The sequence below is a fragment of the Mauremys mutica genome, chromosome 2 (assembly GCF_020497125.1).
Source record: "Mauremys mutica isolate MM-2020 ecotype Southern chromosome 2, ASM2049712v1, whole genome shotgun sequence".
Classification (NCBI taxonomy): Eukaryota; Metazoa; Chordata; order Testudines; family Geoemydidae; genus Mauremys; species Mauremys mutica.
Genome location: NC_059073.1, coordinates 223,504,016 through 223,519,031, shown reverse-complemented (window position 1 = coordinate 223,519,031; position 15,016 = coordinate 223,504,016). Strand labels below are relative to the sequence as shown.

Here is a 15,016-nt window from a genome sequence, read left to right as displayed (position 1 = left end):
CCAATAAAGTGCTGAGAATTGTGCTAAGCTCAGTGGGAGGGGAGGATGCTCAGCATGTCACAGAGTCAGCTCCTCTCTCTCTCTGCTCTTTACTTTCCCTTACACTGAGGTCCATTATCTTACAATAACATTAAGAAATCTGAGAACAATGATAGAGAATGAACATCAAGGACTTTAAAAAAATCTGTTAAGGAGAGGTTTCTGTAGAACATCTGATTTAAGCAATGACAATTAAAAAGAAACTGAAGTGGTCTTCCTTTGAAATCACATATGCACCACATTGCATTATCACAAGAATTCGCATGCAAGAACAGTTTGCAGATGGTTTGCATTGGCATAAGTTATGTAGATTCTTTAGGGAACAGATGGCATCATGGATTCTGATGGCAAATGTGAATTTATAGTACCCACAACACATTTAGGTCTTTTGCCTGTAGCTGAAAAAGCAACAAAAACGATGTGGAAGCTTAGCACTGTAAATCAATGTGCCCGTGCCTTTGCCACTTTAGCTCCAGATAAGATTGAGTTTAGTCTTACTGAAATTGGAGATCTTTTGAGTACCACATTGATTCCATCCACTTGCCCATGACTCTCTGTGTGTAAGCACCCCCTTTATAATTAATAGACCTGCTTGACACATAAGGGTCAGAGAGTTAAGAGATCAAGCAGCATTTAATCTAAATGTTCTTAATTTGTGACATAAAATTGAATGTGGAAAATTTCGATTTTCTGGGCATATTTATAGATTGCTCAATGTCAGTTGATTGATTTTATACAGTGTAGACTTTCTAAATAGTCCTAGAAAGGATAAAAATAATAGCATATGTTCACAGCATGAATTGATTCTTGATACCATTTGCACCTATATGCTCAGTAAAATATGTATCAAGCACACATTAATTAGTATAGACTATAATAACTGCTACTTATTTGGACACAAGTTGGAATTTCTACTGTTCCCTTAAAGATGCAAGGAAATATTTAAAAAACAAGAAACTTGGGGAAAAAACAAAAGCAAATAAACAATGGGATCAGTTAGATTACTGTGTAACTATTGTATTGAATTCAGAATATAATTATTATTGTGGTGTACTCCCTAATTATTTAAATGCTTGTAAAATTGATTTTATGTAAACACAGTGTGTTCTAAAACAGCCCGCTCTTTGCAGTGAACATAAGTTGTTTAAAATTTATTGACCTGTCGTTCACATGTGTTACTTTACTAGCACTTAATGGTCTGTTTAGATAGTCTTGGTGTGTATGAACTCCCTGTGCGCTACTCCAAGCACCACACGTTGACAGGTAGCTGCCATGTAGATAAAATAAGGGGCCCCATTCCAAAGCATACAGGGACACACAATCATTAGTTATTTTCTAATCTAAAACAGGGATTTCCTCAGCAGCCAGAGGAAAAGAAAAGTGTTCTGTCGTTGCATTGTCTTTGCATCTAACTGAACTCAACCCTAGGTACAACACACAAAAAGTCTGAAAGCAAACAAATAGGAAATTCAACTGTTGTGCTGGATGAAATTGATAGTAGGGGCTTGATTTTTAAGCATATGATTTTGTTGGCACCCAAGATTAAAATTAATTGATTTGAAGTTGCACCAACTAATGCCCTAAAAAAAATTACTGGGGCGGGGGAGGAGGGAGAATACTTTGGCAATAAACAGTGATCACCCTGAAAACCCAGCTGTATTTAAATGTACTGTGGTATCGTTCATTCTGAGGGAATACTGTAAACCCTTTAATAGTGGTAAATACTTTGGTATAGAAAGCATCAGTTTTAATGATGCCTACTGTATGCACACATTTGTCATACCCAAACTACCATTTCTTAATTTCTACGGTAAGAGTGGTTTTTGAAAGTGTTCAGATTGTATTTTGTTGGCGTTGGGGACAATCCAAATAATTGTCACCGATTATCATATCCTTTTGCTGTTCTATCCATACACAAGTCTTTCAAGAGGTCCCATGTGTTTTTCAGTTTTGGGGGCTGTTTCTGTTGAAGTGGCCCAAAACAAAACTTGCCTGAATTGGGGGTACTAGAGTTAAGCATCTAAATTCATATTTATGATCTTAAATAAAAGAATGGCCTGATTTTCAGTGGTGCTTAGTGCTTGTAGCATTCAATCAAGTGTGTGAGGACTGCGAATGCTCAGAAACTCTGAAAACGGTACCTAAGTATGGATTCATGGATCCAGTTTTAAACAGCCAAGTTTGAAAATGTTGGCCTAAATTGCTGTGTAGTGTTGTGTCATATCTCTAATCCAGTCTTTAGATGTTGGAATGAGAATTGAAAACCAAGAACAAAAGAAAACTAACTTGATCAATCAATCTGTGAAATATGTAGACCTGTGGATCTATATACATATTTTATAGGGTTTTTAAGGAAAAATTAATGTAATTTTACTGTTTTACTCAGCTTCTGCAGTTGCATATTGTAACAGGTACATTATATTTGTATAAACACATGGGTCAAATTCTGTTTTGTCACACTGGTGGTAATCCAGAGTAACTCTGTTGTCTCCAATGGATTTACACCTATGTAATTTGTCTAGGTGTATGCAATACAGTAGGTAAGGAAAAATCCGTGTCATGTTTCACTTGCTGTATCAGTAAAGACGTGTACCCATCCACATTTGAAACTGCTCTGAATTCCCAGTGGATTGCAAAATTCCAGAATCCCTGGCCTTTTGAAAACTCCAAAGCTATTAAATCATTCACTGCCCTGGAATGCACTTGGGTTTGCAATGCATATGGATATAAACCATAAATAATTATGAACAATTATGAAAAAGAGGTGGCCAAGAAAGTTCCGGCTGGCCTATGTAGAACTAGAGTGCTGTGGGTTTGTGTGATGGGGTATGCATACCCTGTACTGGACAAGAGAGGGTTAACCCCACACTATGGGTGGCGGAAGTCCCGCCACTCGGACTGTTCTGGGCATACTCCAACTACTGCCTCAGTATAAAAGGGAGCAGCCCCACTCATTCTAGGCTAACAGCTGGAGGGGAAGGACCAGGAGTAGAGGCTCCAGCTGACGAGCCATCACAGCTTTTGCCTGCGGGAACTGGAGACCCTGAGAGCCAGATCAGAGGGCTGCAGCTGATGGAGTCGCAGGGAATCACCTGTGTTGAGGAGCCCGGGAGCCCCGGTGCTCAATGGATTACAATGCCTGGAAATGTGGTAGGAAGTGACCCAGAGACGGTGTGCGAGTGGTACCTCCCACCCGAGTGAGGTCTGCATGTTTCGGTGGGAGTTCCCGCTGACCCAGTGGCCACTACCCCACTGGTGGCAGCACCTTTCTCTTCCCTGGATACTGGCCATTGGGCCTTACTGCCCTGTGCCCAGGGGCTGCAACATTGATTCTGGCCATTGGGCCACATTAGCCTGTACCAGAGGGCTATTATGTGGAACCTGGCTGCTAGGCCACATTGCCCTGTGCCTGAGGGCGGTGATATTGACTCTAGCTGCTATACCACACTGCCTTGTATGTAATGGCTGCTGGAATTGACTTGGGCCACTAGGCGATGCTGTCCTGTTAACGTAAGGGCCACCAAAATTGACTCTGGCCACTAGGCTGTGCTGTCCTGCATGCAAGGGCTTCTAGAATTGACTCGGGTCACTAGACCGTGTTGTCCTGAACACAGGTGCCTCCAGAATTGGCTCTGTCCACTAGGCCATGCTGCCATGAACGTAAGGGCTTCCGTAACCGACTCTGGCCACTAGGCCGCACTGCCCTGAACACAGGGGCTGTTGGAAGTGACTCTGGCTGCTTTTGGCCTCGAGGCTGTAGGGAAGACTGTAACAGTGGTGTTATCACAAAACCTCCCTGAAAGGGGGATGGGGTGTGCATACCCAGGGACGTGTGGTGAATGCAGGCAGCGATCGGTCCCTGCTGAGAGGCCCAGGGGGAGGAGATTATTATTAGAGTAATCCTCCGTCACCTGCCTACTTGTCACTTTGCCTAAAATGGAGCCCAAGAAGATTTTTTAATGGATATTGGAAAATCAGCAACAGCAAGCAATCCAGCAACAGCAGGCCCAGCTGATGCAACAAATCACCAGTCAATACCAGCTCCAGATGGCCCTGCATCAGGAGCAGGAGCAGCAGCAGCAGCAGCAGCTTCTCCAAGAGTTGGCTATTCAGAATAAGACCCAGCAAGAACGCCTGATCCAGAAAATGGCTGTGTTGATGTGCCCGACCGATGCTTTGAATCCGAGCCCAGCTGGACAGGACCCGGGCGGGCGGAATTACATTGAGTTGAATGGCGGGCGGAATCGCCCGCACTACAGAAACAGTATTTAAATTGTTATTTTTTTTGCCAACTGCATAAAGCTGAAATCGCGCATGTTAAATGTGCGTAAGATGCAACAGACCTGTACTACAATTTTTTCCAGACCCTTTCTTCTGCCGAGTCCTCCCCAGGTACAGAGCACCCTGTCGAAAATATCTAGGGGGAAATGGAGCATGACGGGGACTTCGCACAGGAACAGAGGGAAGACTCATCTTTAAGTTGAGCCAGGGAGCAGGCAGCGATCCCAGACCAAGAGGGAGACAATACGCCACACACCCCACAAAGACCACAGTTTGAGATTCGAGGGGACCATCCTCCAATCCCACTGAATTTAGCACAATTCTCAGCACTTTATTGGAGGCTCTCGGTATTTTGGAGTCAAAAGTGATGAGAGAGAGAATTTGGCTCCTTGAGTAAAGAAATGGGACTCACTCAGTGTATATCATTGATTGGGCAAGGACTTCCGCCCTATACAACAAGCACAGCTACAATGTTTCATACAGGACTTCCCGGACATCTTGTCAACGCGCCTGGGACAGACAGATGTCATAAGCCACCATATTGCGACAACCCTGGGACAGACGGTGTGGGACAACCATAGTTTCCTCCCCAGGAAGATGTGGGACATGGTCTGCCAGGAATTAGAAACAATGCTTGAGATGAGAGTCGTGGAGGAATGGCAAAGTCTGATCGTTCTAGTCCTGAAACCCAACAGCGCCATCTGCTTTTGCATTGATTTCCAAAAAGTCAACGCTATCTCCTGGTTTGATGTGTATCCAGTGTCTCGCATCGAAGAACTCCTGAAGCGACTAGGAGGAGCCAAATATTTGTTGACACTAGATCTAACAAAGGAGGTATTGGCAGATACCACTGATGCCAAACTCCAGGGCAAAGACTGCCTTTACCACACTATGCAGCCTCTTCCAGGTCACAGCTATGCCTTTTGGACCAGATGGGGCAGCCACCACTTTCCAGCAGTTGATGAACAAAGTACTGCAGCCTCATGACCGCTATATGGCAGCGTATATAGACGACATCATGATTTATAGTGGCAGTTGGGAGGACCATCTCCAACACCTAACCAGTGTTTTCAAGGCCCATCGGGAGGCGGACCTCACAAGCAAACCCCGTGAAACGCCATCTCGGGCAGGAAGAGGTGATGTATCTGGGGTATATAGTGGCAGGAGGCAAGTTATGGCCACTGATTGATAAGGTGCAAGCTCTAGCCGACACCAATGATGAAGAAGCAAGTGTACCAATTCCTGGGATTGGCTGGATATTATCGGTGTTTTATACTGGGCTTTGCAGCAGCTCCCCCCCTCTCTGACATAACCAAAAGTTCCCGGCCCCGGCAGGTGTGATGGTGCTAGTAAGTTTGAGGCATTCTAGACCCCAAAGAAATGGCTAGCGCAGGAACCAGTCCTCACAGATCCAGACTTCTCAAAGGACTTCATATTGCAAACAGATGCCTCGGAAGTGGGAGTAGAGGCCGTCCTATCCGAGGAAATCAATGGGGAAGAACACCCCATTTTATATCTAAGCCGTAAGTTGTTCCCCAGGGAAATACATTATTCAATGATTGAAAAGGAGGCCTTGGAGTAAAGTGAGCTATCAACACCCTACGCTGCTATCTACTTGGCAGCTCCTTCACATTGATTACCAATCACACACCACTCTGATGGCTGCACAGCATGAAGGACACCAATCCTCGGATTATGTGTTGGTACCTCTCCCTCCAACCTTATGATTTCCACGTCTGTCATCGACTGGGTAAGGCTCACACCAATGCGGACTTCCAGCTGAAGAGACATGACAGCCTTTGCCTGCGGGAACTGGAGACCCTGAGAGCCAGACCGGAGGGCTGCAGCCACTGGAGTCGCAGGGAATCACCTGCGCCGAGGAGCCCGGGAGCCCCGGTGCTCAGTGGACTACAACGCCTGGAAATGCAGTGGAAATGGCCCAGGGAGGGTGTGCGAGTGATATCTCCCACCCGAGTGAGGTCTGCGTGTTTTGGTGGGAGTCCCTGCTGACTCAGTGGTAGACCACTCTACCACTGTCAGGGCCCTGGGTCGAGGCTTGGTGGAGTTGGGTAGGCCCAGGTCTCCCTAACCGGGCTGCCATCCTCCTCCCCAGATACTGGCCAGTGGGCCTCACTGCCCCGCGCCTAGGGGCTGCAACATTGTCTCCATCCATTTGGCCACATTAGCTTGTACCAGAGGGCTATTATATGGACCCTGGCCTCTAGGCCACATTGCCCTGCGCCTGAGGGCGGTTATATTGACTCTAGCTGCTAGACTGAGCTGCCCTGTACAGAAGGGCTGCTGGAATTGACTCGGGCCTCTTTCAGCCTCAAGGCTTTCGGGGAGACTGTAACGTGGGTGGGATCATAACCCGCCCTGCCCTGAAAGAGGGATGGGGTGTACATACCCAGCGACAGTTTGGTTTTGTTTTTTTCCATTTAAAAAGGGTTCAGAATCATCCTACTAGCTTACACATTAAATGTAAAAACGGGTACTTTAAACAAGCAGGTCATAATTTAAATGGGTATAATTTTTAGTAGCATCAGAAATATCACCAGGATCCTGACAGTTATATTTCATGAGGCCAATGTAAGTTTCAAAATCACTATTTGTGAAGAGAACTTTTAAACAACTCTGTCCTACCCAGCTGTGCAACACATCTCACAGTGGTTTTCCGCCTTGCTTTTACTGAGAAACAACAAAATGAGTTAAGAAGAGAATTCCATCCGATATTTTCTGCCTTTAAAACTTCCGTGTTGTATTTTAATGTATTTTTGTCACTATTTCTTTTTACTAATAATTGGCCTGATTTTTAGAGGTGCTGATCACCTGCAACTCTCTTTGTAGTCATAGGAGCCATTGAAAATCAAGCTCAGGGTTACAAACTATTGTTGCCATGAAAATATTTAAATTCTTCAGGTCATCAACATTTCAGAGCAAGGCACTGAATCTTCTTCTCTGCATTGTATGGTGCCAAAAATATTGTAGGTCCATAGCAAATAATACTGTGCAGAACTGTCACAATTAAATGCCTTTCTTAATAGTTATGTTTTAACAGATAGCTCTAATGCTAATTTCCAACAGTTAATTTTTTTTAGAAAACTAGTAACCTTTAAGAGGCTTCATCAGCAATAGTTGCAAGCAGAAAAGGTCTGGCTGATATTTTAAATTTTATTCTGAACACACACCAGTTTGTATCATCAGATACTACATTTGTGCATGCAAATATGTGCCAGGATTCTGTGCTGTGCCTCTCAGGCCTGGTCTACACTGGCGGGGGGTGTGTGTCAGTCTAAGATACGTGACTTCAGCTATGAGAATAGCGTAGCTGAAGTCGACGTATCTTAGATTGACTTAGATTGACTTACTTCGCGTCCTCGGGGCATGGGATTGATGGCCGCCACTCCCCCATCGACTCCACTTCTGCCTCTCATCCTGGTGGAGTTCCAGAGTCGATGGGGAGCACGTTCGGGGATCGATGTATTGCGTCTAGACGAGACGCAATACATCAATCCCCGATAGATCGATCACTACCCGCCGATCCGACGGGTAGTGTAGACATACCCTCAGAGGCACAGCAAAGAACTCACAGCCCATGAAGATGGGAATGGCAGGACTGGCTTTAAGCCACCTTTGCTTTCTCCTCATTCTGTGCTGCTCTGCAGCCTCTGGCCTAACTCAGGATATGTCTACACTGCAGCTGGGAGGTGTAATTCCGAGCTTGGGTAGATGTACATGCGCTAGCTCTGCTCAAGCTAGCGTGCTAAAAATAGCAGCACAGCTCAGGCTAGACACCTAAGTACACACATAGGATTTCAGACAGGATTGTACTCGGGGTAGGTAGCCCAAGCCACCCACATTGCTATGGCCTTATTGCTACTTTTAGCACTCTAGCTCAAACAGAGCTAGTGAGTGAACATCTACCAGAGTTGGGAATTACACCTCCTAGCTGTGTGTTGACATATCCTTAGGGCATGTCTAAATTGCAAATAAAACGTGTGTTCTTACCTGGGGTTAGCTTTCATGTTAGCTAACTCGGGTTATAATAGCAGTGAAGATATGGCAACTCTGCTTTTAACTTGGGTTAGCACCTCAAATTCAATCCTGGGTTCTCCCATAGACTTTAATTTTGAGTTGTTAATCCAAGTTGCCGTGTCTTCACTGGTATTTTAACCCAAGTTTGCTAACTAGCTAGCCTGAGTTAAGAATTCTTTTTCTTTTTAAGCGTAGATGTACTCTTAGATATCTCTGGGGGCCCATGTGAATTATGGCAGACTGCCAGGAGGCCTTGTGGGTTGTATCACTACCCAGAATCTCTTTAGTGCTGTGACAGTGGCCTGGCCCCAAACCCATCCTTCTCATCCCCTTCCTGATGCCCCCTGTGCCAGGGCTTATGACAGACACGTTGGAAGGTAGCTTTCCTGCTCCTTGCTACCATTTCTGCCCTGAGGGGATTTTATCCTGAGCAGATATGGAACTTTTGGGCTCCCTTTATGCAGGGGCGGCTCCAGGCCCCAGCACGCCAAGTGTGTGCTTGGGGCGGCATGCCGTGGGGGGCACTCTGCCGGTCGCCGGGAGGGCGGCAGGCAGCTCCGGTGGACCTCCTGCAGGCGTGCCTGCGGAGGGTTCACTGGTCCCGCGGCTCCGGTGGACTTCCCGCAGGCACGCCTGCAGGAGGTCCACCAAAGCCGCGGGACCAGCGGACCGTGGGACCAGCAGACCCTCCGCAGGCACGCCTGCGGGAGGTCCACTGGAGCCACCTGCTGCCCTCCCGGCGACCGGCAGAGCGCCCCCCACGGCATGCCGCCGTGCTTGGGGCGGCGAAATGTCTAGAGCCGCCCCTGCCTTTATGGCACTTGGGTCCTTCTATTTAGTGAAAAGAGGCCAAAGTGGGTGTGAGGATCTCCCCCTGGTCCTTGGCCACCCAATTATCTCATTTTTACTCACATGCAGAAATGGGTAGGCATGTGGATATATGCTATGTGCACTCTTCAAATGTGTCAACCTCATTTTTTATATTGAATCATTTTTCTGGGTATTCAGAGGCATTTTGGGGTATTAATAGACTCAGATCACACCTTTGTGAACTTTCATTTTATTAAAAATGTACTTTCAGAAAAATCTTTCCCTCCCTTCCAACAGAGCCTGCTCATGAAGAACTGTTTCTATTCCCACCACCTTGGTTTTGTTAGCAGCATTCAGCAAATCTACTAGCAGGAAAATGCCATGCCATGAAGCTGTTGACTCGTGTTCCCCTCCCTCTTGGATGGCAGATCTATAAGACCTTCCCCACTGTGCTGTTTTTAGGATTACATTTGTTAAGAGTAGTAAATTGAGGATGAAATGAGGGATTTTTGCAATCATCCACATTTACAGTCACCGTTGTATTACATGCTTGACCAGGGTTAAAATAACAAATGGAGTTGGATTTGGGGTGGGGGTGGGGGTAAAGAATGTTATTTTCCATGCTGTTTCTTAGTAAACTGAAATGTGCAGGACTGCATAGTGTTTGTGTGTGTGGGGGGAAGGGTTCTTAATAATAAATAGAGCCTTTCATCAGTCACCAGTTTGAAATTAACCCAGATCTATAGTGACCAAAGGCATTACTATCTAATGACTGTTTGGTCCATGTGAAATAAGTTGGTGGTTTCAGTCCAGTATGTAGGAGAGAGATGTTGCTACAACAAATCATTACCACCATATATTTGCTCAAACTAATACCTTTGGTGGAACTGGCTTCAGAGAGGCCAGGAGTTGGATCAACATGGAGATTCAACCACTTTCTCGTCTCCGGCGGTGGTACTCTTGGGTTGCTGTGTATTGGCTAGGGAAGCAGGGAAGCTGTGCTGCCATTGCATGTGCTATGTTTGTTCTGTGGGTAAGCTGGTCACCTCAGTTTCCCGTACTTTCTGTCTGGCTTGTTTCATGGATCCTGAATTCACTTTGATATCAATAAATGGATAATATGTGGTATTTCTGGCTTACGCACTCAGTTTTGCCAACTCCAAGTGTTCAAAAATCACGAGATTAGTGTAAAAATCATGAGATTTAAAAATAACACCTTTTTTAAATTTATTTTTTGTTTGCTTTTCTGTTTCTGAGCCTTTAGGGTGCACCACTCTAATCATGTTTGCAAGCTTTTCTCCCATGAAGAGGGCTAGAAACTTGCTATTTTTTTAAAGTAAAAACTGAGATCCTCACATAATCTCTTGACTTCAAGAGTTGGGCTTGAAGAAGAACAAGTATTGTCAGTTTCCTTGTAAATTTAAGAGTCAGCGACATCGTTTAGTATTCTATTCATACTTTGTATTCTTTTCCAACAAATGCAGTTTTAGCAAGTGTTATCTGTTAAAACGATGACCATATCCCACTTTGATTTAACTTTGCTACACCTAGTGTATCTTCCCAGAATCAACAGTTTGGAGTACAGTCACCCATGGTAAGAAATCATGTTAAACTGGATGCCACTTCATGGGTAGGCAGCACCTGCATTTCACCACTGTACTGTGCTAATGCAGATTACAAAAGCTCTCTGTATGATCTACCATGCTAAAACACTTAAGATATTCAGCCACCAAGAATTGTTCTTTAATGAGGTGGGAGTGCATCAGCTCGTACTTCAGATTTCTCTGCACCCTTGTGTAAAAATAGAGCTGTAAGCGGTCAGCATTCTTTCTCTTTTGAGAATGTGGTTTGCTTTATAAGGATTGGCACCACAATAGTGGATGGGTTGGTACACTGTACATTCAACACTACAGATGCACAGTTGTTGTAGTCATGTAGATACGGCTTAGCAAGGAGTAATTGTTGAAAATGTGGTGTTTCCTGAAGCACAATACAAACTACACAAAAATATTACTAAATAATTATTAAAATCCTAACATGAGTGCCAGGCATATCCAAGATCATGTTGAGCCAAGAGAGGTACGAATATTTGGAAGAATATTTGGGTATTACAGATTTGAATTGAAAAAGCTTTAGGTTTTATACTGAAGAGTTAACTTTTAAAAGTCAGTGTTATATTGCAAAATAGCAAAAGTGTGTGTCAGGTGGTTTTGGTTCTGCAAAATAAAAACAAAAGATCAGGAGATCGGTATTTCCACTGCTTCCACTATCACCTGAACACCTAAATGTTTCCAGTGTTGCCTCGTCTCTATTTTAAATTAAAGGTGTCCAAGCTAGTAGTTTCAGATCCAGATTTCATATACGCCTAAGTTCTGGGACTTTGGAGTCCAGAGTTGATTTGAGTCCAGACTTTTGATTCAGCCAGTAAGATAGAAAAACTTAAAAAACTCTGATGTGGTGGTGGGGTCAGAGTTTGAATATCCTCTCAAAACTCCATTAAATGAGAATCCAGGGCTTTGAGGAAAGTCAGGCCTGTTCTATTTTAAATACCTTAAAACAAATGAAAATTGAAATCTAGTTTTAGGTTTTTATGAAGGACTTTGGAGGATGTTTTACTTAGGAGCCTGTACAATCCCCTATTAAAGCTTTTTCCTCTCAATGCCTAATATCTTAAAGAGGCCTATTAATTACATACAAATCTCTTCTTTATCAGTTTACCCTGTATTGTTCCATTTTCGCTCCACCTGCTGTTTTCTTACTTTTGATCTTTGCTTCCTCTTTCAGTTGGGTATGTGTTAGAAGCTGGTTTTGTAGGAATAAAATTACTCTCATTTATTTACACAGCAGCTATCAAAGCATGATATTCTGTCCTGTAGAAGTAAGCAAAAAAGAAAACAAAAACAGTTGAGCCCTGGCTTGCTATCTGCAAATTGCAGAGATTTGGAGATTTCACAGACCATCTTTTTATGAGAATGAGTAAAAGGAAAAATTTGGCCACAAATGCAAATACTTCTCAGTTCTTGTCACACTTTTGTCACTCACTAAAGCAATAGATTTGTGAGAGACACCTCCAGAAGAAAGAAAGGGCTCTGAATCTTTCAATGATATATTTCAATCTCCATCCTTAGAGGTTTTTAAGGCCTGGCTTGACAAAGCCGTGGCTGGGATGATTTAGTTGGGGTTGGTCCTACTTTGAGCAGGGGGTTGGACTGGATGACCTCCTGAGGTCTCTTCCAACCCTAATCTTCTATGATTCTATGAATGAGAACTCGAAAGAGGGAAGCTGTTGCTTACCTCCTTGGGGTGTCTGTTCCATACAAGCCCTCCCCAACGAATAGTCAGGCTGGAAAAATTGGTTTCTTGGAAAAAAAAATCCCAACCATATTTTTCTTTTGGCAGTGAGAACAGGCTGCTTAGGAAAAGAGAAATCTAAGACCAGCAGTCAAGGTAAGACACCTGGGTCATCTCTTGTTTCTTCAGAAGCTATATAACGTGTGCAGCTGAGAGCTGCCATTTGGATCATAACGGGAGAAAACACATCAGTTTATTTTTTTGCCTTGGAATACTTGTTTGTCATCACTCTCCCTTTGTGTTTGTATTCTGCTTGGAAATAGTCTCTGTTCTGTAAATGCATTTGCCAAGATGTTCATACAAACAATATTCCATCATGGCCTGCTATCCATACATCTTATCTGCACCATATACATTCAGAAGCAAATTTGTTTGAGAGTGACAAGGAGCAAACTCTTCTGTCCCCCAACCCCCTCTTTTCTTTTAGTTAGTCTGGACTTTCTACCATATGTTTACTAAGGTCCCACTTCTATTCACGTTTTTATTAGGTAGGTAAAAAAAAGTCCAGATGTCTAACAAAGAAGCCTCTGTCTTCTCTGTTTAAAAAAATAAATAAATACAAGTTTCCTATGAAATGTTGATAGATGTACCCAGAGCTATTGTGGAGGTGAAGAATTTGAATAGTCTTGTGGTTAAAGCACAGGAGTGGAAATTAGGAGAAGTGGAATATAGTTTCAGCTCTGTCATATACTCCTTGTATGATCTCGGGGCATGTCACTTTACGTCCCTGTGCCTCATTTTCCTATTAGCAAAATCAGGATCAAAATATCTAACTTGCATGGCTGTTGAAGGCTACAGTTATTAATTCCTGAAAAATGTTTTGAGAACTTTGGCTGGAAGACACTGCAGAAATGCAAAATACTGTTGTTTAGTGTGGCAAAACTATGAAAGTTTGACGTGGAATATATGCCGTTAGGTAGAACTGTAGAGCCAGGGTAAAAGCTTTACAGTGCTATAAATCACATGTAGTGACTCTGAACTCTAAAATGGTCAGATTAGATCTTTTTCTCATTGATTTTGTATTTGGTTAATGATTCCAGTCCTGAGATCATAAAGCTTTGTAAGATGTAAAAGATACGGGAAGATATCTTTAACCTCTCATTTGAACTATGTGTTGATTTTGACATTGAAATAGTGCAATGACCCAATAATGTTTTCCAATATTTTAATTTTTGCTGATGTACAAAAATATTGCAGAAGAGCTGATTCCTAATTATTACGTGCGGTATTGCATAAATTTCTTCCTAATTAAAAAGCTTCTAAATTCTGAATAATCAATTTGTGAAGGCAAGTGGTTTTGACAAATTGTACATTTAATTTCTAAAGATTTATTAGTAATTTGACCTGCAGCTAGTTAATTATGGTTATGGTACTGATGCAGTAATACTGGAGATTGATATAATGATATAGTTGCAAATTTATTTTGATATCTCTATCTTAATACCAGAACATGACAGTACACTTACATTTTGTAGCCTCTTCTTCATTATGCTGGAAAGCATTAGTTTAATGAAATTAAGGTTTGATAGGAACCCATTGCATTTATTTGAAAAGATATTTTCAACACAATATAAACATATTAAACCGAATCCTTTAGTCATTACTTTTACACTGGCAAAAGTCCCAGTGATGTCACTGGTATTTCTGCAGAGTTTGAGCCAAAACTTTTACCCACAATGAAATTTAAAAGTATTCTTGGTAATGAATTTGTAGGTAGCAAACCTTCCTTAAAGTACCTTTTCTTTTTACATATGTAAAACTGCCATTGGTAATCCAGATACTTCTAATTTTTTTTCTTATATGAAGAAAACAGTTAAGCTGTCCAAGAAGAACCTTTGAGTTTTAATGCATGAAACTGAATGTTACAGTATTGTCAATATAATTTGAAGCAGCTTAAAAATCATGAGATTTGAAAAATAATGAACTTTGGATTCTTTGTATTTGTCTTCTGGTTTTTGAGCTTATAGTATTCACATTTTCAAGCTCTTCCCTGTAACCATGGAGGCTATACACTTTTTTTTTTTAAATGGAAGTGGAGATTCTCTCATAATCACTAGATGCTTGGAGCTGGAGCTTTAAAAGAAACCAAACGGACAAATACAATGAAACTCGCAATGATATAGCCAGAGGTGGCAACACTGGACATGTGATTTTGAGGGGAAATTCTACATTTGGCAGAGGGAAGAAATATTTCTCTTCTAGGTTCCTTTTTTTTTCATGTGCTATATGTTTGAGTCTGCTCAGGCATGTGGAATGTTAATAGTAGTCCTGATGGACATAGATTAGTGGGCAGAGTGCAGGTGAGGTGAACAATAAATGCAGTTCATCACATGGATCTGACCACACCATGATATGTGTACAATACTTTATGAAAAATACATTTTATTTTTAGTAAATATGATATTTGACCAGAGTCAATAAAGCCCAAGCCAGTTTTAACTCCCTGCATTGTTTATGCTCCTTGCACTGTAAGGGGCATTCTTTTGATTCTTTTGCTACC

At 42.7% G+C, this 15,016-nt stretch overlaps 1 protein-coding gene across 7 annotated transcripts in view; it reads left to right on the top strand.

The window, feature by feature from the left end:
• The window catches only part of RARB (retinoic acid receptor beta), a 499,718-nt gene that overhangs the window by 329,269 nt on the left and 155,433 nt on the right, over positions 1-15,016 (top strand). For 5 of the 7 annotated variants that reach the window (XM_045003219.1, XM_045003215.1, XM_045003216.1 and 2 more), the window contains one exon: positions 12,565-12,612. The exons of the other annotated variants lie outside the window; for them this stretch is intronic. In XM_045003219.1, the coding sequence (XP_044859154.1) occupies positions 12,565-12,612 (48 nt within the window). The remainder of the gene's footprint in view (positions 1-12,564; positions 12,613-15,016) is intronic. 7 annotated transcript variants of the gene reach the window in all.